Genomic DNA, 23,947 nt, shown 5'->3' on the forward strand with positions numbered 1-23,947 from the left:
TACCAATTCCAATATGATTTTGCTTTCATATCGTCTTAAAGGATATCTAATAGATAATACCGTATTTAGAGTCGTTACTGGATGAAAAACAACAAAAAAAAAGTTTTAAAGGGAACAAAGGATTTTCAGTCAAGCTGCCATATGCGAGAGACAATAGACACGAGTATTATATTTTGTATTTATATTATGATTGCCTATTGACACGGACTCTTTGATTCCATTGAACTCAAATGCCAAAAAAATACACGTGCGCCTTCTCAGAGACTCGGTTCTATTTTACTAAGGAAAAATATAATCAATGACTATTGGAGAGTTCCACCAATAAAAATCCCTTCTTTAGGATTTGTCATTTATTGGTTGAGCGATATTTGTCTCTTGTTGGCTAGCATCCTTCCGGAGATGTCTTGTAGTTTGCTTGAGAAGCGAATGAAGAGAAGAACTAAGGTTGGTTGAAACTACTCTCTTATACACTTTTTGAATCATTCAAGATATTTTCAATACTGATAGCACGAAAAAAATTAAGTTTGCGAAATATACCATCTTTAGTTGCTCATAAAGTAATGTTTTTGGACGAAAAATTGAGTTCAAAATAAGTAAGTCCTACGACTTTAGACCCGTAAACTCTCTGTTGATTTGATCATTGTATTTTTTCCATAGCAGGTGCACACGTGACCCCGAGAGGAGCCATTCATTGTAGCGTTTCTTTAAGACATTGACAGAAAGGCAACGACGTGGCGAACACCAAACACAATACCACCTGTACCCGCGGAATACGTAATCTCCTAACTTACTATATTCTCGCCTTTAGTGCAGCCTTTAACTGGATATGGCCGATTTTGGCCAAAATACGCGATCATTGTCACCAGTTGACTTCAAGCATAACGAGTCGTCGCGTGCTACGTCCCTGTTTTTCCCAACTTCTCTCATAGACGAACAGAACGGTAACAAAAGCGATAATAAAAACGGGGTTTGTGAAGACTGCATTGACGATTCGTCAAAATCTAAGGCAAATTCTACACAGTCACAGACAACGACGTTAGGACAAAAAAAGCTAAGCTTTGCTGGTGAAAATTCCATGTTCCACGACTTCCCAACTTCGACCACATTTTGGTCGCCAGCGAGCATCGATGAGACGTTTGTTCAGCCAGGAGGAATTCCCCCTGTAAATGGAGTTCATTTCTCTTCAAACACGCAAATGCTAGGTTCTCCTAGACGGCCTGTTGCAGCGCCTACAGTCACTACTACCATTAACCAACAACATCGAAGACCGCTACAGAATTCTTCACAATATATAGCACAACCAAAACCCATGCCAAACATCAATTCCCTGGCATCAGGATGGAATGGAAGTCAACCAAACTCCATGTCTGGATGGCCGCAACAACAGCCTTCGACAACTTGGGGAAGAAACTATTCATCGCCAAATAACGCTTTATTGAACCATGGACGGAATTCTCGGCCGTCCTCTCTTACTTTCCCACAATCGTCACGACTAAGAAGCAACGGTGGCTCGAGATCTTCGTACACAAGCAACTCGGTTTCTCGACATGGAATCTCGACGCAAACGATAACCCAGGGCTTACAGAGTCTAAACCTGAACGGACAGCATCCTATCGATGGAACTATCTTGGACAACATCACAGGACTTGGGAATTCTCACGGTTCGAATAACGAGTTATCAAATTCCTTCTATTCGTACCAGGTAAAAGTTTAGTAGATTTTTTCCCTTTTCACTTGTTCTTTTCTTAATTACTAAAAGAGATAAAATGTATGCTTTTTTCTCTGTATGGTACATTGAAATTCATTTGATATAATGGGGATTTACTGAATACACTGATAATATTCCAAACATATTCTTCGAATCAAATATTCTGCGACAGAAGCTAGTTTTTGTGTTCTAAGAAATGGCCACAGCATTGAATTGGCTTCCAAGATATTTTTATTTGGAAAAGATAAGCCGAATGTCGGCAAGGAATTCAATTCATTTTAGAAGCATCTTGTTCTTGTCTTTTCGTCGATTCGACAATACTATACATAAATTAATGACGGAAAGAAAGAATTTCTGTTGTACAGCTGCTTTTCAATGGAAGAAAAGACCACGAAAATTGAAAATTAACCAAGAAAAACTTCTTGGTAAATATTTCTAATTCTTTTGCTTTTACTTTGTAGGATTCTATGAAGTTTCCATCCCTTGAAACTCGATTGTTGGATATAATTCGTTCTCCATCAGATCCACCAGATAACTTAGCTGGTAGGTAAACTGTATAATTCTTATTTCTCGTACAAAGGACTCGAACATAGCTCTCACTTACAAAACTAATTCCCGCGCTTGAAAAATAACCCCTAATCGTCCAAGAACGTTCTTTTTAGCTTTCTTTTCATTTAGCATCTTGCATTCATTGTTTTCTTATTTGACATCAAAATAATGATCAAAATCTCCAAGTAACTATTGCTCGAGCCAGTTATCGATAATATAGACTGTTCCTATGGGCGATTTAGTTGCTATAGAATTATGCATTTTTTTAATTTTTTTTTCGCTCTTTACACGAAGAGTATCAAGTTTTAACTTCTTTTTTTGTTGTTGGTTTCTGTCATATCTAGAGTCGGTGGTTCCTTTCTTTCGTTGAAAAAGTGCTATACGCGCAATATCCTATAAACAGAAGATTATTAAAAGGGGTTTTAGACTCCGGCACCTGTGAACGCCGCTGTAAATAGTTCATAAGTTTTATCGATAGAATTAGAAAGACTTTTCGCTTATGACTCGCATTTCCTGTAATTTTCTAACTCGTTTATTATTTTCGGTAGTTTCTTACGACATAGAAAGCTATTTTTGATTTGTCTGACACAATTTGATTTTTCTTCGTTTAAAAATACCGTCGTTTTTTCGGCTGGATTTTACATTCAGTTTCATTCATCTTTTCTCGTCTCAAGCTCGGAAATTTTGTTTAGACTAACGAAAAAGCTTCAATCGAACTTCATTACTATCTCGACTTAAAAATAATCAATGTCAGAGGGTGCGATAAATGTAATTACTTGGGGGGAAAAAAAGGAAAACGGAAAATAAAATATATAAAAGAGTTTTTTAAATGATTTTCTTAAAGAAGATATATTTTTAAAAGAAAAACTCAAATAAGGAAGCCATTTCGATGTCGAATGCACTCAAATGGCATCTGACAATGTTTGCCGGGTGACACTGAAAAGGCTTTTAATGCAGAATTAGGAATTTCTCCCTTAACGTGGTGGCAATATATATAACTTGAATTTAAATACTTCAAACAGTCAAAATTTTCACAGTTTACATTTCGTAATAATAAAAGTAAAGATTAAATGAAAAAAATGAACTTGTTTTTTCGGTTGAATAGTATACCGAATGGTGCCGATAAAGTTACAAAATAACTTTTTCACTATGTTATACGCTTCAAAGTACTTTGCGGTATATTTTGGCCTTTTCTTATCTGTGCGTTCCCATCTTACTATTCAATCAGCATTCTCTTAATATGGTATTATTTTAAAGTAATATAACCTGGTCGATTATTCCTTTGTCGAAGAAACTCTACAGTGCTCGTATAGAAATTGTTTTGAAGACATCAGTGTTCGAATCTATAAAAAAGATCTATTAAAAAAATACAACTGATATTTAGAAAAGAATAAAACCAGAAGTAAAAATTTTTTGAATAACATAATACGCAAATGGGATTACAAACAATTTGAATTTGCATAAAAAGAAGACAAATTCGGCTTTGCAATGTCTCGCGTTTTTCCTTGTCCTTCAGAACTTGTCAAATCTTTTTGATCAAAAATTTTCTAACCTTTCAAAATCCAAAACATTATTCACCGCTTGGGTGACTAATTATTCCAATAGCAAAAACTAATGCTTCATATTATTTCTTATAACTTGAAATTCTAAGAATCATTTATTTTTTCGAGTCTTACACCTGTAGTCTGTCCAAGATGCTTCAAGTCCGCATAGCTAAATTTCAAATATCTCACCATAGTTACACATTCAAAAAAAAACGAGAATATAGGCAGAATTATTGAAGTTCTTGAAATACTCTTTTGACTAGTATTTTTACCATTTTTTTAAATATCATAGAAATACTGGCAAAGAAATTATGTCTATAAAATATCACCAAATTGCAACTCCTGAGTTAAGTTTCCTTAGCACCGATATCAATGTGGCTTTTTGTGTCTACCGTGGCCATTTGGTTATTTAAAAAAAAATTTAGATTCAGATTTAAATCGAATAACTTTGGTTGCATTCACTTTAAATTAAAAATAAATAAACTAGAGACGGTTAAAACTATACTCAACTTCGTCTTACTCAAATAAGTTTTACATCCTGACAAGAGCAGAGATCGACAAAGCAATATAATGTCAAAAATGGTCTGAAAGTTATACCTAAGCGCTATATACCCTATTTTCTTTAGTAAATCCAACAAAAAAATCCTCAAAGCTGTTTGGTTTTTAAAAAGGACGAGACATAAACCGGATTCTCTGGAAATGAACTCTTAAAAGGATCAAGCCGAAATCTGAACTACTTTGGGAATAAATCAAAATCATAAATTGTAGGGCTCAAAAACACGGTTAAAGATCATCATCATATATAACAGCGACATTTCAGAATAGTTTTCGTTTACTATCAGTTATTGAAAAAGAGAAAAATATCAAGCTTTTAATGGAAGACATTAACAGATGAAATAATATTCTGTCTCATTCAAATGATAAATGAGCAGTTTTAGTCTGACGTTCCTCGCAGTCTTCAATTTGTTATTTTATTTTTTTTGGACTGATATTTCTTATGAAAAAAGTACAATTGATGTTTTAACGATAAGTAAACATATTTGCTGTCAGAAAAACTAGAAATTGTTGTTTTGTGTGGCCAGTTTATTGTGGTTATCCAGCTTACGGCAATTTTCGAATTTTCTTCCACACCACAATGCTACACTGTGGCCATGTCGGCCTCTAGAAATAAACGTACAACAACGAAGTTCTTACAACAGAAAAACTAGCACACGTTAAATAAATAAATTTATTGGTATCACTCATATTCTTTTTTTTTTTTTTTTTTTTTTTAGTTTACTTTTTTGATTTGTGTATTCGTAATTGCACCTGTTTAAATTTATACTGACGCGTTTTTAGGTGTTTGCTGGAAAGTAATGTCAGGACTAGACTTCTATAAGCTGTTTATGTTGATATTGTCTTCGAAAAGTTAGCTCCAGAATTCTGTGACTCAAAGTCAGAATTACTACAGAAAAAACGTATATTTTGTGTTAGAGTTACTTAAGAACCATGAATAAGAGAAAAGCCTCAGGAGATATCGACTTATTCACAAACCTAGACTCAATATATATTTCTTTCTTCGGGATATTGAAATGGGTTTTTCGATGTTGATGAAGACGTCGGAAGAAGAATCATAAGTTGATGAGTACTCGTCAAAACTATATAAATATGCCCTACTTTTTCTTTTTCGAATCTGTATTGTCTTTTTTAGCCATGGTAGGAGGATAGGAATTAATCGCAATGGGAGTTAAAAGAGAGCAATGCTCCATGCTGAAAGAAATCAGCCATTATTCTATATTGTATTTTAAAATGAGGATTTTCTAAAGATTGTTGTTTTGAATAAAAGGCGGACGAGTAAAAGAACCAGTAGTAACATGTTCATTCAGTTAATTGAAGTGACAGGCCAGATCTTTTAAAATTTCATGTGTCGTTTAATATTCATGAAGATTGCGGATTAAAACATGGAGAATTTGTGGGTTGAAGGGCTGGTTGGGTTCAGTTGGTCAGTTCAGTCAGGTCAAAAGATCAGATCAGATCCTACACGCGCGGGAAAAAAGCATGCCTTGACCATAGCCGTGCTTAGCGAAAAGGAAGCATAATTATCATGCTTAGACATGCAAATTTTTCTGCGATCAACTTAGAACAAAAGACTTCAGATATATTTAATTTACCTGCGAACATAAATATCATAATATAAAGGAAAAATACAGGTGATGCTGAAGATGAATATCAGGCAATAATCTAGAACATTTAGAATGTGCGTATCTTTCAACAATCTCTTTCTCTCTCTCTCTTTTATTTTTATATTCTTATGCGAATAAAACCTCCAACATTCTGACAGGTTTAAGGATCTTTCGTTTCCTGAAATCAAACCCCGTATTCAAGGTTCTTTAAGTTTTTTTTGAAAACTACAATTATGGAATTAATCTTCGTAAAGCATAATTCCCTTGATTGCAATTCTAAGAAAAATAATGCGCTTTTCAGACACCTCGCTAACTAATCCACCTGGTGCTACTTTTTTCTCATTCGAGACGCCAAATATCTCATTAATATTCAGCACTCACTATTCCTTTCATTTATTTTCCAAAGACTGATTAGCTTGTGAATAATGAATATTTAACTTGGAGTTCCCGAATATTGAATCCTAATCAAAGTTTCTTGGCTTTTTGTCTGTTAATGAAGAAAACTTGACGCGAAAAGAGTAGCTCTAGTTCTGAAGGAAATAACAGTGGAAAGCAATGGAAGGAAAGTTGGAAATATGCGATTTAGGCATTTTGAAATTAATCTCGTGAGGGTTAGAGTAAAACAAAGACTTCAAAATGCTCTTAGTCTTAATCAAGAGGGCTAAGATTTTCTTTGCCTATTAAGCTTAAACACATATAGTGCCGCTTAAAAAATCGGCTTTTGACGTTGGACGTACAGCTTAATTAGCTTAAAACCATAGATTGAGTAGTCTAAGCAAATGGCGAGGAAGACCAGTGAATAAAGGATTTAAGTTCAGCTACTGACCAGACGAAGTACAGCGTTATGAAACCCTAAAAGTGAGCTAGATTGATTGTCGAGTGATAAATCCCTGACATGCAGAGAGAGAAGTCGTGCAGGGATATCTGAAGGAGAGCACAAAATTAACAGATGCTAGAAAATCGAATATCGATATACGCGTTGGTGTTGTATGATAAAGATGCAGTAACAACAGCAATCGACTGTCTGGCACTGCGACAGCAAAAATACAACAGGAAAACCCATTAATTACTGAGGGGAAAGACGCTTCTCCTAATGAATACAAATAACAGGCTTCTAGCAATTAACTCTAGCTACAAAATGCGTAATATTTGCCGACGAAATGAAGAGACTCCTTCCTTAATAGCGTTTCTGTCATCAAACTTAAAGCATCTAAAGCCACTGAAACCTTTTATCTTAGAAAGCAATTTCAAAGAAATTCTCAATCACATTCGATGCACTTTTAGACCAAACTGTATTTGAGAAACAAAATGTAAAATGTCTAGGAATTATGCAAAAGAGGCCAGGGAGATTTGCGACTGGACTTTTAGGTAAACAGGAAAGAATGCGCAACATGAATTCTGTAGTCATTGAACTGCACTGAAAGTGTAGTTTGAAATAATGTCCTAAATGAATGGATAGATATTTGACTACAGGACATTTTTATTTTATCCATATGCAAAGAAAAATCATTTTAGTTTTACAATTTAGCTCTTTTTAATAACAAAGTAATTTATTATTCAAACTACACATTTCATTAAATAAAGTCGGATAAATCTGAATTTGGAAATAGTACTTATCTAAATTTACTGACAAATCTGCTTGGGAAGTTTAAAGCTAAGCTGCTTGTAGAATGAAGAGTTTGGACGTATTTGTCAGGACGACTATAATTCCTGTAAGTTTTCTGCAGCTGTTGATAGGTGTCGGGTTCATTAGGCCAGCAGACCTGCATGCATCCGTGATTAAGTTTGACCTTTCATTACTTTTTACAGGCTTTTAGTAAAGTATACAGGTACAAGAATTATGTATGAAGCACAATTAATAAATGGGTGTAAGATTACGCAAGTCCTGTTATTTTTAACGCAAAAGAAAAACCTGTGAAAGGCGATACAAGGCTAATTTTTTCAAATGTGTGAAGTCTAAAATTCTCCATGTTTTTTTTCGACCAATAACAGCCATTTTAATTTAACAATTTGGCTTCACGCAAAAGCCCTAACCATTTTTGGTTGTTTCAAGGCGGCAAACTGCGTCGGCTTTTGGAACACGAGTCCATATAGATGACATTAGCTCTTTAACATTCTCTTTGATATCTCGCAGATGTATATAGAACCCAAATGCGCAATTATTTTTTTAAAGAACTTTGCGTCTCTGATTAAAATGGATGAACAGCCGGGTGCTTTAGAGACGCCCTTTTTCGAGATGTAGTTATGAATTTCACGATTCATTTGGGACACTTTAACGCGTGGAACCCTGCAATCACTGAAGAGACACTGACTAATATCTAAAAAAACATTCCAATGAATTCTTTCAGGGGCATTTTTGCGAGAAATATCTCAGTTGATCAAATAAAGCAATTAAAGATTGCGGAAACAGTCGTATTTGTTCTTTCGATGACAAACATCGTGAAAGTAAGAGTATTTTTTTTACCTAAATACCAAAGCCCCCATGATGCCATTACATTAGTCAGCGATGGCAGATAAGTTTCCATGGTTACCTAGGGTGTTTAGAAGCGATGAATGAAGATGGATAGAGTTGAAGGCAGGGAGTATAGGAAATGGGTTTATTGCTGATGTAGTTGATTTTTAAGAGCATCCTTGTTAAGGGTACCTACTGCTGAGACGTGCACCGGGAGGCTTGCGCCTTTTTAAGAGCGGTTTACTTAGAACTTGAGATTTTCATCGTTTTAGGAAAAATGTTAAGGAGAGAGAATGAAAGTGTGCTGCGTTTGATGCGTTTTTTCCCCGTTATAAGTGAATATACTTCAGTGCTATTTTCCATCGAACCGGGCGATTAATTATTTACGGAATCAACACTGTTCAACTATTTTTTCGGAAAGAAAGAAAGAAAGAAAGAAAGAAAGAAAGAAAGAAAGAAAGAAAGAAAGAAAAAGAGAGAGAGAGAGAGAAAGAATAAGAAATTTAAATGTTGATGACAAGCACGTCCACCTAACGACTCTAAAGACAAAGGCTGCTACGAGAATAAAAAACAAATATAATAAAGCTCAAAATTTGTCTGAAAGGTACTCCCAAATAATTCCAAATTCATAATTTTGATAAAATCAATTTTACCTTAACCTAAGCCCCCACTGAAATGATGCCATACTCAACCAATACCCAATACTTGGTTATTTCATTAAATCCACTATCGCATGGAAATTATCGGTTAATGTTGTCTGAGATCTTCAACTGTAGACATTAGTACCAGACTGAGGGTACTTTACTGTCTCATTCCTCCAGGACGCCGAAACTTCGACTCCATCAGAAACACAGATTAGTCTTGAAGCTGAAAGGAAAGATGGGCAGTAAACATATTATTTGTATTCGTAATAATAAAATTGAAAACGTGCTTTATTTCGAAAGGAGTGTTTGCTGTAAACGATGTAGACATCTTTGGTCAGTTGTAATATGAAAAGAGTCGTGTAGACTTAATCAGCCAATTCTTGTGGCACTTATGTGTCAAAAATATTCCTAAGTAACTTTCTTACTGCTAATTGAAACAATACGTACTAAGGTAAATTTTCTGCCTATTTTTTCAAATATGATGATAATTAAAATACGTCTGAAAGCTTCGTACAATTTAACTTAAATTAATGAAATACCAAGATGTTGCGAAAAATAGTTTCTTTTTGTCTAAATAGATATGAACTAGCTAAAAACTAGTGTGAGCTGCGTCGGTGTTTCTAAAGAAACAGTAATGATAAAAAGGTAAATTATACACCGTGAAAAGATGAAAAAACTCTTTTACTCCGACGAAGGACTAGCGTCCGAAACGTCAGTAAGTTTTTTCATCTTTTCACGGTGTATGATTTACCTTTTTATCATTACCATTTTTGTCTAAATAGGAGGGTCATAAATTTCTCACTGCATGAAAAAGGGAGAGTTTCAACAATTTTAAGTTAAGTGCGATTCCCCCAACCCTCCCCCCTCCCCACAAAATATCAGCGTACCTTCCCTTAAGGATTTTATTTCATCGAAAATTAGAAATAAGAAAACTTGCAATTTTAAACAGGTTACTTCAAATAAATTTGAATAAGCAGGTGAGACTTCAACCCACAACAAGCCAAAAATGCAACTCTTTAGGATGTTTTGTCTAGGAAAGCTAGTTAATGATTTTCTTTTACTTAGCTGTCCGAAAACAATAGCTTACAATTTGTTTCTTAAGGAAAACCCATCGAGCAACAAAAACCTCTTACTCTATACTCTTAAGGAAAAAGCTGTCTTCTCACAAGAACAGAATGTTAAATTCAGTGATTCTAGTACATATTTCTTGTTATCATTGTTCAATATCTTATTAGTTTTCGTTTCTAGATTTTATTGAAATTTTTTAATGATTTTTTCTTTTTGGAAACCGAAGTCCTTGTATTGTGATTGTTTAATATAATTTTCTTTAATGATTCCAGTTCATCTTATATCACAACCACCCGAGGTTATAATTTCCAAACTGACAAAGAGCCTAGGGTAAATTTTTATCACGCGCCAAATTGATCTACCTTTGATGCCTGTCGAAAGTTTGGATGTTATTTGGCATTATCTTTCTCTTGGGTGTAGCGTAACATGTTCTCATTTCAGACCACATGTCATTCCCTTGAGAATAAGATTCTTCGTTTTAGTTGCATCCATATTCGTGTGTTTTCTCGTGCGCCGTCGTTAAACAAAGAAATGATACTCAAGGGAATGACACCTGGTCTGAAATGGGAAAACATTACACCCAAGCTAGAGGTCTATTCCTCCAAGCACACTCAATGGTATTTGGAAACACATCAGGGAATTATTTATTTTTGATTAGAACGAGGTGAAAAGGAGAATGCTGATTATTGGCAAGAGTAGGCATACTTTCTAGAGTTGTAAAGAGTAAATGATATGGAGTTAAACATGTAATAAGCACTAGGACTCTTCACCACGTGCTGTTACGCCCATTTACCCTTACTAAGACTTTGATCAAAGAAATGTAAAGAAATGAATGATTTATAAGAGTCAAGAGGCGTGAAAATTGCAAAAAACTTTATACAAATCTCCACGTGGTGTGGCACGCCCTCTGTCCATAGTTAGGCTCTATTCAAGTCAATTATTTCTAAAATTACTGAATGAAACTTGGACGCTGTTACATATAGATATTCATACACTTCTCCACGTGTTTCCACGCCCCGCAGTTAGAAATTTTATAGCGTAGTATAGTAATTTTTTAACCTTTATAATGTATTTGAATCCACCCTCATTCTCTACCTCGTTCTTGTACACTCTCTTACCTAAGACAAACTTAACAAACGACAGTCTGATCTTATTTCTTGTAACACGATGAATGCATAGCGTTAATGATGTAAACTAACACAAAACAGGTTTGATTGGTTCTGCTGGAGGGTACGTTATTACCTCGGCACAGCTTAATTAAACGAATCCAATTTAAACCATTCAACTCGAAATCATGAAAACTAATATATATTTTTTCTGAAGCATTCCGCTGTCAACTTCGGAAGAAAGGCTCGCACCAAGGAGGTAAAAAATAGATTCTAAATTCATTCTTTTTACTGAACCTTTTCCTGCTTCCACATCCTTTGACGCAAATAGTAGACACTTAGTCTTGACAGGCGTATATGTGAGACATACAAAATGCCCACGGCTCTCCGACTCAGTCACGTGACATTAAGTTGATTTTATCACGCGCACATCACGTGGACAATACCACCTCACACATGCGCAGAAAAGACTAGCCGCACACAACACGTGAACTTCACGAACGTCTCGCACATGCGCATACTTGTTTTTTGACTCTCATTTTCAAATCGTCACGCGCACATGATAAGACAAATCTCACGCATGCGTAATAGGTCTTTCCTGTTATTGAGTTTTGTGTCTAAGAACATGATGTATGAAGTACTCCTACGCCAGATGCTCTATTTTAAAGGACTCGAGGATAATCATAAGCCCGGAAAGAAACGCCAAATTCAGAATTTTGAAAGGCTCAAGTTATTGATAGAACACACTTCAGATTTCAAACGATATGACCTAAAGCTTTGTTTGAAAGGTCAAAGACAAACAGCGATGAAAAGAAGACCTCTTGCTCATCATGTTTTCATAAAATCTCATTTTTCTTTTTTTTTGTCTTCCTTTTTAAATGAATTGGCGTCTTTATTTGCTGTTTTAAAATATCAGTTTTAATCAATGTCCTAAATAAATAAGAAACCAAATTTCAATCGCCAGAAATTTTAGCTCTTACTTTGCCCAATGGTTTAGGCCCGCGATCGCGATCGCGATGCCTAGCGGTGTGCTATCATTACCTCAGTTTCAGCATTTGATCAAAATCATGCTAACATCAAAAAAGGCGACTGTAACAATGCTAAATACACCTAGAACACACAAAAAATCCAAGATTTCCCCCCATAGAAATCCAAAACCAATTTCTAGATTTTATTTCTTCTTCCCCAGTCCTTCAAGTCTTAGGATAGCGTCGATAAGGAGCTGTTTTTTAGCGCGCTTCGAGCGAAATCTTCATTTCTTAATTTTAATAATATCAGTGCCAAAGTAATATATGAAATACGAGATAAGATTAGATTATTAGATGTCGAAGGGGAAAAAAAATTAATCGCGCAGCTTCTTTTGTCACTCGGAAATACCCTAGCCTGAAAGTGATTAAATCGAGGTAGGAAATAAAAGACAGAGATTTGATAGATACAACAGAGCGAGACAGCCAGGGGTTTGTATTTACAGTATTACTTAGCGCCTACTTGGTGTTGAAAATTAGAATCCCATCTTCCTTACCCGGACCAAAATCAATATTGGTTATGGCAAATTAAGCTAAATAACTTCCTTTCCCTTTTTCTTTTTTGATGGATGGAATAAAGATTATTGAGAAAAGAAAAAAAGAAAAAAAAAAAAAAAAAAAACTCCCTGAAACGAAGCTCCTTTGATCACTTAAAAGAACGACACTTATTTTATTTATTTTACCATCCCATTAAAACATCAAGATGTATATTTTTGATATCTTGTTCTATTTTGATTTGATTACCAGCCGTTTCGTTCCTTTCTTCTAGGATCGCGAGTAATAAGCGCTTGTCAGGGTTTGCGGTCAGCCGTCCTTGGGGTTGCGGTAGGGAGTAGTCAGTTCTCGTCAAGAAAACATGTACATCTCTTCTTTTTTTTAGCCTTTAGCTTTATTTTTAAAGCATCAAAAATTTCTTTTCCATTAAGGTAGCTCTTGGAATGGAAATCAATTATTGAAACCCATTTCCATAAATTGTGGTCGGCGTCCACAACATGTTTCGTCTTATTCACAGCGCGAATAAAAGAGCCGTTTTGTTTTGATGATTAATATCTCAAATTGTGTATAATGGAAATTATAGACTAATGTTGTTTTTTTTCCTCTATTTTTATCAAAGATCAAATTGTCCCATCTCTTGGCTCCTCCCTGAACTGCTCTCCTAACTCTGATCCAGAATACATACCACGTTTTTCCAGAAAAGTCTTCGTTGGAGGGCTCCCTCCTGACATTGATGAAGGTACGTCTGTCCTGCTAGATTTGGAAAGGATATGGTAATGGTAGGGGTGGGGTGGTGGGGTGGGTAGAAGGCTGTAGACGGTTTTTAAAGCAATTAAAATCGTGTTGCCGGGTCCCGTTAACTAAGTTTATTTTCATGACAAAACAAATAAACTGTAAACTGTAAAGCATTATTCAAATTTAATGCGGATACCCTGAAGCAATCTCTGCATTTTCAGCACTCGATGATCTAAATCAGGGCATGGCTAACTCACAAATTGAACCCTGAAACAACCTCTGGGCTGATCATAGTCAGGAAACGGCTAATTCACAGATCGAATTGGAATTTAGCGTGTTGGGTTTTGCGGAGAGAGGAAAGCTGAAGAACGCATTCCTTCAACGGCGTTTTTATAGTTTTAAGATTTATATATTTGTATGGCATGAGCCACTTCCAGTAAAATCGTGCGTACTGATTGGCTAATACGTTTTTTCAGTAATTCACGCTTTATATTTTCCTATAAGTTATATCTTTAAAGAGGCTCGAAAATAATTTCTCATCTTTTTGCACGTCCTCCCGTCCCAAGCAATCACTATCGATGTAAAAAAAATCGTGCAACTAAATAGGCTATGTTAAAGTGCAAATGAACCCTTCGACAATACTTGCAGTACTGATTCTACACGAAGTAAATAGTTGAATGGTAAAATATTTCTTGATTTGAGTGATGCGTCTCTAAGTTATGAAGGTTTATACTTCCAATATGCTAATAAGTGTGACGTCTATTAAGGTTTAATTAAATATACAAAATTGAACTGGTTTATAGAAACAGTATTTAAAAAGCATCATTATTTTACTCATGGTTTACATGAAAGCTATTTTAAATTTTTATTTTCAAAATGGCCAGCATTTAGTATTACTAGTTACAACAAAAACACTCAAATGCCTTTCCTGACGTCATCATCATTAACATATTGGAAGTATAAACCTTCATAACTTAGAGACGCATCACTCAAATCAAGAAATATTTTACCAATCAATGATTTACTTTATGCAGAACCAGTACTGAAAGTATTGTCGAAGGGTTCATTTGCACTTTAATGCATTATGGCTTAAAGACAATTTGATTCACATTTCCCCGGCTTTAAGATGCCTTGCCCTAATCAACCCTTAGCGCATTGCTATTTTATTCCCTATATAGTCCCCTAATAGCATGAAATTGGTTTAACTGTAGACGATATGTCTCGGGGTCTTAAGTAACCCACTCCACCACCACCGCACTCTGATCGACTAACTTCATTATCTGTGTCTATCATCCAGACGAGATCCACGCAAGCTTTTGTAGGTTTGGAAGTTTGACAGTCGACTGGCCACACAAAGCCGAAAGCAAATCCTACTTTCCTCCCAAAGGTAGAAAATATGCCCTTCACTATTTTTATCAATGATTTTGGTTCAGTTAATCCACTAGAGTCTAGACGCTGACCCCTGTTTTCTATTTATTCTGCCATAGGATATGCCTTTCTGCTGTACTTGGAGGAAATTTCGGTACAGAAGCTGATAGGCGCGTGTTTCCGTCAGGACGATAAACTGTACTTATGTGTATCTAGCCCAACCATTAAGGATAAGCCGGTAAGTAGTCTAAATGGATGGACTTCCGACAGGGCTGACAGCAATTAAGATAGCTAAGATTACCTTGCGGATCGGCTATTTTTGCTCTGGTCTACGCGCCCTTGAGCCCTTGAAAGATGAACTCGTCGTTTAAAGGAAAAGAATTAGAAAATTTAACCTGTCTAGGGCTTCTCTTCAAAAAACAAAAAAAAAAAAAAACAAAAAAAACAAAAAAAAAAAACAATCTAAGGTATATTGAGCACAGTTGTTTAGTAATAATAAGATTCTCAGAACGTAAAACGCCTTCTCCTTCTCCCGATAATGATGCGCTGGAATAAAACAAACTTTATCTCTTACAAAAGTAAACGAGTTGCTTTCAAATTGATAAAATGACAGCTACGCAAAACGATAGTGATAACTAAACCTATTTGGTGTTAGACGTTAGACTTTAGTGTCTCAGTAGTCACAGATAAACACAGCCATTCTTATAGAACATAGAGTGATTTTTATTAACCCTTGAAACAAAATTTAGCTATTAACTTCTATTAGAGTGACCACAGTAAATCCGTGAAACACTAATTACTAAATAGTACAAAATAGTGCTAATTAAACAATAGAAAACAATGGAATTTGCATGAAATTGTGCTATTTAGTATTACTAAAGTTTCACGGATTTACTGTGGTGACTCTAACGCATATTAATGTGTAATAGCGGTTATTAGTGAGACAACTAAGTATTACAGTAAAAGGTTATTGACTGTATTTTAGTTTTTCGTTGTTTAAAGTGTATATGACACGAAAAAATTTTAATGTTAAGAATGTGTAGTTTATTGGCATTAATAAGAATATCACAGTTAAATTTGTTCCAAAAACGCATTTCTCTAGAAATTCAAAAAATTTTAGCACGAGTTGTGGCGTCATTTTGTTTACAAGTCTCCAGATTTAGTTGCAAATACATGAAATATGTTTGAATATAGAATCTTAATTTCAAGTAGTACACTTTTCAGTTTCCCAACATTGGAAGAGTACTACGTAAGCTATCAAATGAAGCTGACTAAAATATGTCTTTTGTTGTTAATTCATATGAATTACAATTTATATTTAGTACATTACTACTGAATCTAGAGTACGTGTCAACAAAATGACGTCACAAATTGGGATTAACTTTCGCAAATATCTCAAGAAATAAGCTTTTGAAACAAATTTTGTTACGATATATTTATTATTACTAACAAACTATACATTTTAAATGATGGAATGTTTTCGTGTCATATACACTTTAAAGTCTAATGGGTAATAACTCGTACTAGATTGTTTTAATGATTATTACGCTAACATTTATTTCATGGGTTTATGCAAATCTTTCTATTGACATAGGTATTAGTAAGTAATGATAATCTTGATGTGCAATCGCGTTAACGGTAGTGGAAGTAAGTTAATGTGCTGCGCATGCGCGTAATGACATTTGTGATAGAAATTTTGAGCATGCGCATGCGTACTAATGGCATTGGAGAATCTTGGAGAGCATGCGTGTCAATAATATGGGCACTGAATGGACCCTTTTAGCTTCGTATGGAAATTGCCCATTTCAGATTACCTGACATTCCCTTGAGAATTGTTCTTTTATTGCGAACATGTTAAAAGATTTACACATGAAAGAATCAACTCACAAGAGTGGCATCACGTGGTCTGAAATGTGCACAACAAACAACGAAGCTAAGAGGTCTATTTGAAGAGATGTGGCTTAGCGTTAAACTAGGCCGCCACAGGCAACCCAGTGATTTTTATGCATGCGCACTTGTAGAAGATACAAATTTCATTCAAGTAATCATGCAATGACGCAAATTTTGTCTTGGTTTTTTCCCAGGTCCAGATCCGTCCATGGAATCTCTCTGATGCAGACTTTGTAATGGATGGTTCCCAGGCCCTTGATCCAAGGAAGACAATCTTTGTTGGAGGCGTACCTCGTCCTTTGCGTGCCATCGAACTGGCTATGATTATGGACAGACTTTACGGAGGGGTTTGCTACGCCGGTATAGATGTGGATCCTGAGCTCAAGTATCCTAAGGGTAAGCCAAATATAAGTCAATAACGCTGTTCTCCTTGGAAGACAAATTGTCGCGCCCTTTTCAACCCTCTCTTCTCTATCGACAAAGATTACAATGCCTTTGTTGTTTATTTTCTTAATAGGTGCCGGTCGTGTTGCGTTTTCCAACCAGCAGAGTTACATCGCAGCCATAAGCGCACGTTTTGTGCAGCTGCAACACGGGGATATTGACAAGCGGGTAAGTCACACTAGAGAGAAATCAAAGAAAAAACCTCAAACAAACTCCAAACATTTGTTGAAACTGATCAGTGTTCTTTCAAAACTAAAAATCTATGGCACTTGAAAACTTTAGTCGTTCTCATACAAGACGCAAAATCTCATCACCATGATAGAATGTCTCAGTGGTGTTGAGACGGATTCGGATTTTCACGCCGACTTTCCAAACATGCGCAATCCTTACACTACACAAGTAACCTAAGCGCTTTTACTCAAGTTTTGATTTATAACTTTTTGTTAAGGTTGAAGTTAAGCCGTACGTCCTTGACGACCAGTTGTGCGACGAATGCCACGGTGCAAGATGTGCTGGTAAATTTGCGCCGTTCTTCTGCGCAAACGTCACATGCCTACAGTACTACTGTGAACAGTGTTGGGCGATCATCCACTCAAGAGCTGGGCGTGAATTCCACAAGCCCTTGGTCAAAGAGGGCGCGGACAGACCAAGGACTGTTTCATTCAGATGGTAATGGTATACCTAACCAAAGAACGTACTTGAGGCCTGGAGGTAATTTAAGTGATTGAAGATAGAAAACCACGCTAGAATATGTCTTAATTCTACCCTACTCTGTGCACCGGAAGAAACATCTCATCGCTCAAGCAGGCCGCATCTTCAGAACCTAATGAACCCCGTACAACGTCTGCAAGAGCAAGACTGTCTTTTCAGCGTGCACAAGTAAATAGATTTCTTAGATTTAACTTTGCATAGATTTTAGTACTTTGTAAATAACCCTGGTAGGAAAACCATGGGGATGGATTTGTAGAATTTAGCTCAATCATGCTCCCTTGCTTCCATAGCTTAACTACCCCTCTAGTAATCCTTGTAGATAATAGAGGCGAAAAAACCCCAATGAATCGTTGCCATAGTAACGCATAAGAAATGTTTTTAGACAACTTGTAGTTTCCTAATGTTTGTAGCACATCGTTTATAGGCATGTAGGACATACGTATATGTTATATATATACTTTTAGATAAAAACTAGAGTAGTTTTTATTAGAATTGTTTTATTGAAGGGCAACATCTTGACTTGAATGGAATTGGGTATCATTCTCTCACATAGTGGTTCACTGTGGATGGATGATAACTAGGACCACTTGGCATTGCATGTTTGCTCACTTTTGACCATGTGTCATTCCCTTGATTATTATGTATTTTTTCCACCCTTAATTCTCAAAAACATAGATGAGACACAAACGAATCTTATTCCTAGTGGAATGACGAATGACATGTGGTCAGAAGTGGAAAAACATAACATCCAAACTGAATGGATCTATGTACCAAGATGTTGGTCATTTGAGAAAACATAAGACGTGGTTTAGATACAAAATGAATTGGCATAACCCTCATAGGCCTCAATGGAAAGAAAGAGTGGTTGAAATACGGAGACAGATAAAGCAGGTTAGCCTAGAATTCACTGGGCTGCCTTACTCCTCAAATACATGCAGGGTACTTTGAGGTACAACAATCCCCCCTCTTACTAAAGAGGGTTTCAGATTCCCAATCTTTCTGAAATAATCATATAATTTCTTATTTGATAAAAGAGAATTTACAGGTTCAATTTTTAGTCCAGTCGAAATGAAATCATTTTCTAGAAGAAGCAGCAGTTTAAACCTTTTTAGCAGGGAATGCAGTGTTGTACATATAGTGAATTAACACAAGTAGAGCCTGCAACTACGTAACCCTACAGCCTTTTGGCTTCAAGAGTGAGTCGTGGGTACGAAGTTGCACCAACCTGATCCTTTGAGAGGTGACAGTCATTTATAGAACTCACAAGTGAAACTAAGTGTACTAGGTAGTGGAGAGAATCTTTTTGATTATCGCGATTGGTTTTCTTGTCATCAACAGAGGAAAGAACAGACTTGTAATAAGAATTCATAAGTTTCATTGATATTTTATTGAAGTCTTAAGATTTCCATTTCTGAATTACATGAAAGTATTTTTTTCTGAGGCATAAATATTCAATTTTGCAAGGTTTATTTTTTGTATGGCAGCCTAACTGGTCAGTTTTGTGCAATCATGACTTCAAAGGCAACTGTATTGATACAATAAGGTTTCACAGTTTGTAAGCTAGTAGCAAAGCTAACGTGAAAGTTAAGTGTTTTGGAACATTTAAGACTGCAAATTTTGGCTGTCTGCTCTGCTGTACTTTTCAAACAATGACTTGTTTGATGCTTTGTAAGTGGAGATCTTGCACTGGTAAAAGTTGCTATGGTTACCTCTATGGTTACTATGGTTACCAAGGGAAACAAGATGTTGTCATGGTAACCTCTTCAGGTTACCAAGGAAACTGTCCTGGTTACATCATGTTACCATAACGATGTGAAACCTGACATGGCTACATCATGTGGTGCACCTTTCAAGGTTCTCCTGACACACCCAAGGCTGCTATGGTAACCATTTCAGGTAACCAGCCTCTTTACCAGTACTGTCGCAACTTGATACTGGCTAAAATAAGTCAAGGCATCAAACTCTTTATTGCCAACATCAATCTTGCATTTCGACAACTGCAGACTATAATATTGTTCCATTGTCCATGTTCTGCAATCTGCTAGGCTCATTTCCTTTCGAACAGCAACATATAAATTTCATCAAAAGCTGAACAGGAGATTCATAAAAATCAACTGCCCACCATTAAATATAATTATGTATATATGCAGTGGTGCACGCAAGGTGGTTATACGTCCCATTTGGGTGTCGGTAATCAGTCATTAAGATCAAAATAATATCATTATCAATAACAATAGCTATTAGCATATCGCCGCAACTAATCAAGTTTGTTGATGAACTCTTATACATAGAACAAAGAATTAGATTTGCAAATGGTCTGTTGAAATTTTAAGAATATTCTTCTTATCATCAATATCATTAATATTAACCTTTTGCTTTTTATAGATTTTATATTTACTAAGAATTCAAATAATATATTACTCAAGTTTTAATTTTGGAAATATCTAGAATAAATAGTACATAGTACTCGTAGTTTAGATTAAATAAATCAAGGAATTGTGGAACTGAAGTAAACATGAGCTAAAAATTTTCATCCTCAATGCAGAGCTGAATTCATAATACAAAGTTGAGAATATTTTGTGATAAGTCATTAAATAAATTTCTTTAAAGCTTTTTAATGAAATGGTAGGGTACAGGGAGTATTTTTTTTCTTTTTTGAGAAACTTTTTAGATAGACAAATTCATGTCAATAGAATTACATTTTTGTGAAAAAAAAACTTTAGTAAATTTTCATCATATTTTTCAAAAATACCTAATATTAGCATTTATCATTTCTATTTTATATCTGCATGTTGATCGTTAAACTATTTTTTAGCTTAAAAAAAAACCTGAACTAAAAATTCTCTTATCGATATATTTTTGTGCTCAGTAGAGATGATAATTTTAGCCATAATTGCTGGTTCCAACTTTTCCAGGGAGGTGTTCATTATGATATCACTAAAAACAAACAAAAATATAATTATAATCAATAACTTTTATAAAATTAATGTTTCCATCATTTTTTTTCGAGACAGACTTAGGTTTGTAAAAGACATATTATTTATTTTCATAAAACTGATCAAAATATTTAAATTCTTTGCCTATACACAATGTTACTTTGTCAAATAAAAGCCAAACTCCAAATATGAATTAAAATGAGAAAGACCTCACCCTTGTTTTACTTCATTTTCTGGCATTAATTGGTAGATTAGGGATTCATATTTGGATTATTTGTTTCAAATTTAATGTAATATTATTCTCTCTAGAAATGTGTGGAATTTAGAGTTTAAAACAAGTCAATTTGTTTATAAGCCCAAGTAAAACTATTATTTGAGTTTACTGTCATTTCTATTGAAATTTCATTAGATAAGGAGTCAAATCAAAGTCTACACACTGTGTTAAGCACTAAATGTGGCAAGAGAAACTGGTGCATGTGTTTTGTGTGCGGTTATAAAGCACGCAGGGATTGACAGAACATAAAAGAGGTGTTGAGAAAAGCAGGCTGCATAGTGGAGTGCTTCTCAACCTTCTCGAGTTTCACAGGATTGTGCTATCAAAAACATCCATAGAACAGGTACTTCACTAAGTTGCAGATCATGCAGCTTTATTTGACTCTTTAAACAAGAGGTTTCATTAGAAATGGCCATAAATTAACTTAAATTTTAGCCATTACTTAGAAATTAGAAAAAAAAAACATTTATTAATTCAAAACCCTATGCATATCACAATTTTGTTACAAAAAAAAACAATCAAATATTTTGCTTTCCATATTTTTTTTCACCACAGGTAATAATAATTATTAAATATTATATTTTGATAATATTTTCTACTGGTAAAATACAGCCATGGCTAACATTATGATGTGTTCATGTTATTTGAATTGTGAGCTTTCTGAAAAAAATTTTACACACAGGTAGTGAAACTGGTCGTTAATATCATGATAACATCCACAGACGTGATGACACTAAGAATGAGAATAATATGTCACATTCACTACTTCATTTTGTGATTTTCGAGAAACATTAGCTTAATGAGATATCAAAAAAGATATCCAGTGCTCCCCATTTATTCAAAATTTTTATGTTAATTTTTAGTGTCCATCACTATGAAGAAAAAAAAAACAAAGATCTGCTTGGTTTTAAATCAGACCTAATCATCAGATACTATTTTACTACTATGAGAAAGGTTCTTTACAGCATATATATGTTTTGCAGGTAAAAATAAGATCTTTTTCTTCAGGATTCAATGCAAAAATCAAAATCAAGTCTAGAAAGTACTTGCCATAAGAGACGCAAAGTTAGAGCAATCAACCCCTAGCCTTTACAGTCATTTTAAAGTTATGTGTTTGGGGCTCAAAAAAATGTACTTGTCTAGGTAAAAAATGTATCATATTGCTAGAACTGGTTCGATCAGTCCGATAACGAGATAGAAACACAAACTGCCAATTTTTTGTCATAGACTTTGTAAAAAAATTGCAAACTAATTACTAATTTATTTCATTTTATATACCACCCACCCCCCCCCCCCCCCCCCCCACCCCCCCCCCACCCCCACCCCCCCCCCCCCCCCCCCCCCCCCCCCCCCCCCCCGCACCCCCCCAACAACACACCCCCCCCAAACCCCACCCCCACCCCCCCCCCCACACACCACACCACCACACCCCCCCCAGACACACAACAAGCGCACCGACCGAACCCTCCCACCACACCGAACACAACACCCCCACCACCCGACCCCCCCCCCCCCCAACACCACCCCCCCCCCCAAAACCCCCCCCACCCCCACCCCCCCCCACCACCCCCCACCCCACACCCCCACCCCCCCACCCCCCCACCACCCCCCCCCCCCACACACCCCAACCCACCCGCAAAACCCCTAACAACCCCCACAACCCCCCACACCCCAACAAAAACAAAACCCAACCCCCCCCCGCACCCACACCCCAGTGTCACCCACAAACCAACCCAACACCTTAACAACACCACCACCCACACCACACATGCACAACACCCCTATACAACACCACCCGTGACCCCCCACACTCCTACCCCCCCCCCCGCCGCCCCCCCTTCGCGCCCGCCCCCCCCCCCCCCCCCCCGTCCCCCCCCCCCCCCACCCCCCCCCCCCTCCCCCCACCCCAAACCAACCCCCCCCCCACCCCTCCCCCCCCCCCCCCCACCCCCCCCCCCACACACACACCCACCCCCCCCCCCCAAACCCCCACCCCCCCTCCCCCCCACCCCCCCCCCAGCCCCCCCACACAAAACATACCCCAACCCTCGTCCCCTCTCCACATCCTAAAAAACCCAAAATCCTACAATCCCCATCACGCAATGCAATAAAATCCTACCACCATAGCACCTACCTCCCCAAGCTCCCCACCCGCTCACTCAGACCTTCACCACCTCCCCCCCCCGCCCGCCCCCCAGCGCCCCGCCCCGACACCCCACTCCACCCCCCCCCACACGCATCCCTCAACAGACGCCCCGCCGTCAGCCCGCACAACGACCCCCCACCCCCCCCCCCCCACCCACCCAGCACCACCTCCCCCCGCCCACCCCCACCCCACCCCAGCCCCCCACCCCCACCCCCCCCCCCCCGCACCGCCCCACACCCAGCCTACAACAAAAGCCGCCCTCCCCCACTCCCCCAGCCCCCCCCGCCTACCCCCCCCCCCGCCCCCCGCCCCCCCCCACCCCCCCTGCCCCCCAACAAATACTCCTCCCCCACCCCCCCCCCACCACCCCCAACCCACCCCCACCCCCCCACCCCCCCCCCCCCCCCCCCCCACAACGTCTCCACCCCCTCACCCTACGCCCAACAAGTTCCCACTCCAGCCTCACCGCAACCGCGAAGCCCAGCCACCCGCCCCCTCCCACACCACCGCCCCACCCGTCCCCCCCCCGCCCGAACCAGGCCCCCCCCCCGGGCCCCCACCCCCCCCCCCAGCCCACCCCGCGGACGCCCCGGCGCCCTCCCCCTCGACCCGAGGGGGCTATCACCCACCCCGGCCACTCCCCCGCACCCCCCGCCCGCCCCCCCCCCCTACCCCCCCGCCACCTCCCCG

The 23,947-nt window shown here is 37.7% G+C and overlaps 1 protein-coding gene across 2 annotated transcripts; it reads left to right on the forward strand.

Moving 5' to 3' along the window:
• The first annotated feature begins 90 nt into the window (after positions 1 to 90).
• On the forward strand, positions 91 to 18,058 carry LOC116288615 (cytoplasmic polyadenylation element-binding protein 2). Of its 2 annotated transcripts, XM_031695467.2 has the most exons (10): positions 92 to 444; positions 658 to 1,702; positions 2,170 to 2,251; positions 11,451 to 11,492; positions 13,373 to 13,492; positions 14,786 to 14,875; positions 14,976 to 15,094; positions 16,941 to 17,142; positions 17,264 to 17,358; positions 17,639 to 18,058. In XM_031695467.2, the coding sequence occupies exons 2-10, from the start codon at positions 827 to 829 to the stop codon at positions 17,861 to 17,863; spliced, it is 1,851 nt and encodes a 616-aa protein (XP_031551327.1). In that variant the 5' UTR covers positions 92 to 444; positions 658 to 826; the 3' UTR covers positions 17,864 to 18,058. The 2 variants fall into 2 exon arrangements, with proteins under 2 accessions (XP_031551459.1, XP_031551327.1); XM_031695599.2 differs by lacking the exon at positions 11,451 to 11,492 and having other exon boundaries at positions 91 to 444.
• Positions 18,059 to 23,947: the final 5,889 nt, after the last annotated feature.

This window comes from Actinia tenebrosa, unplaced genomic scaffold (genome assembly GCF_029948245.1).
Source record: "Actinia tenebrosa isolate PJP-AT-01 unplaced genomic scaffold, QUT_ActTen_1.0 PGA_scaffold12__29_contigs__length_12842862, whole genome shotgun sequence".
Lineage (NCBI taxonomy): Eukaryota > Metazoa > Cnidaria > Anthozoa > Actiniaria > Actiniidae > Actinia > Actinia tenebrosa.

Coding starts and splice junctions, on each gene's coding strand:
- LOC116288615 (XM_031695467.2), top strand. CDS start 827: ATGGCCGATTTTGGCCAAAATACGCGATCATTGTCACCAGTTGACTTC. Junction 1,703..2,169: donor ATTCCTTCTATTCGTACCAG/GTAAAAGTTTAG, acceptor TTTACTTTGTAG/GATTCTATGAAGTTTCCATC. Junction 2,252..11,450: donor TCCACCAGATAACTTAGCTG/GTAGGTAAACTG, acceptor TTTTTTCTGAAG/CATTCCGCTGTCAACTTCGG.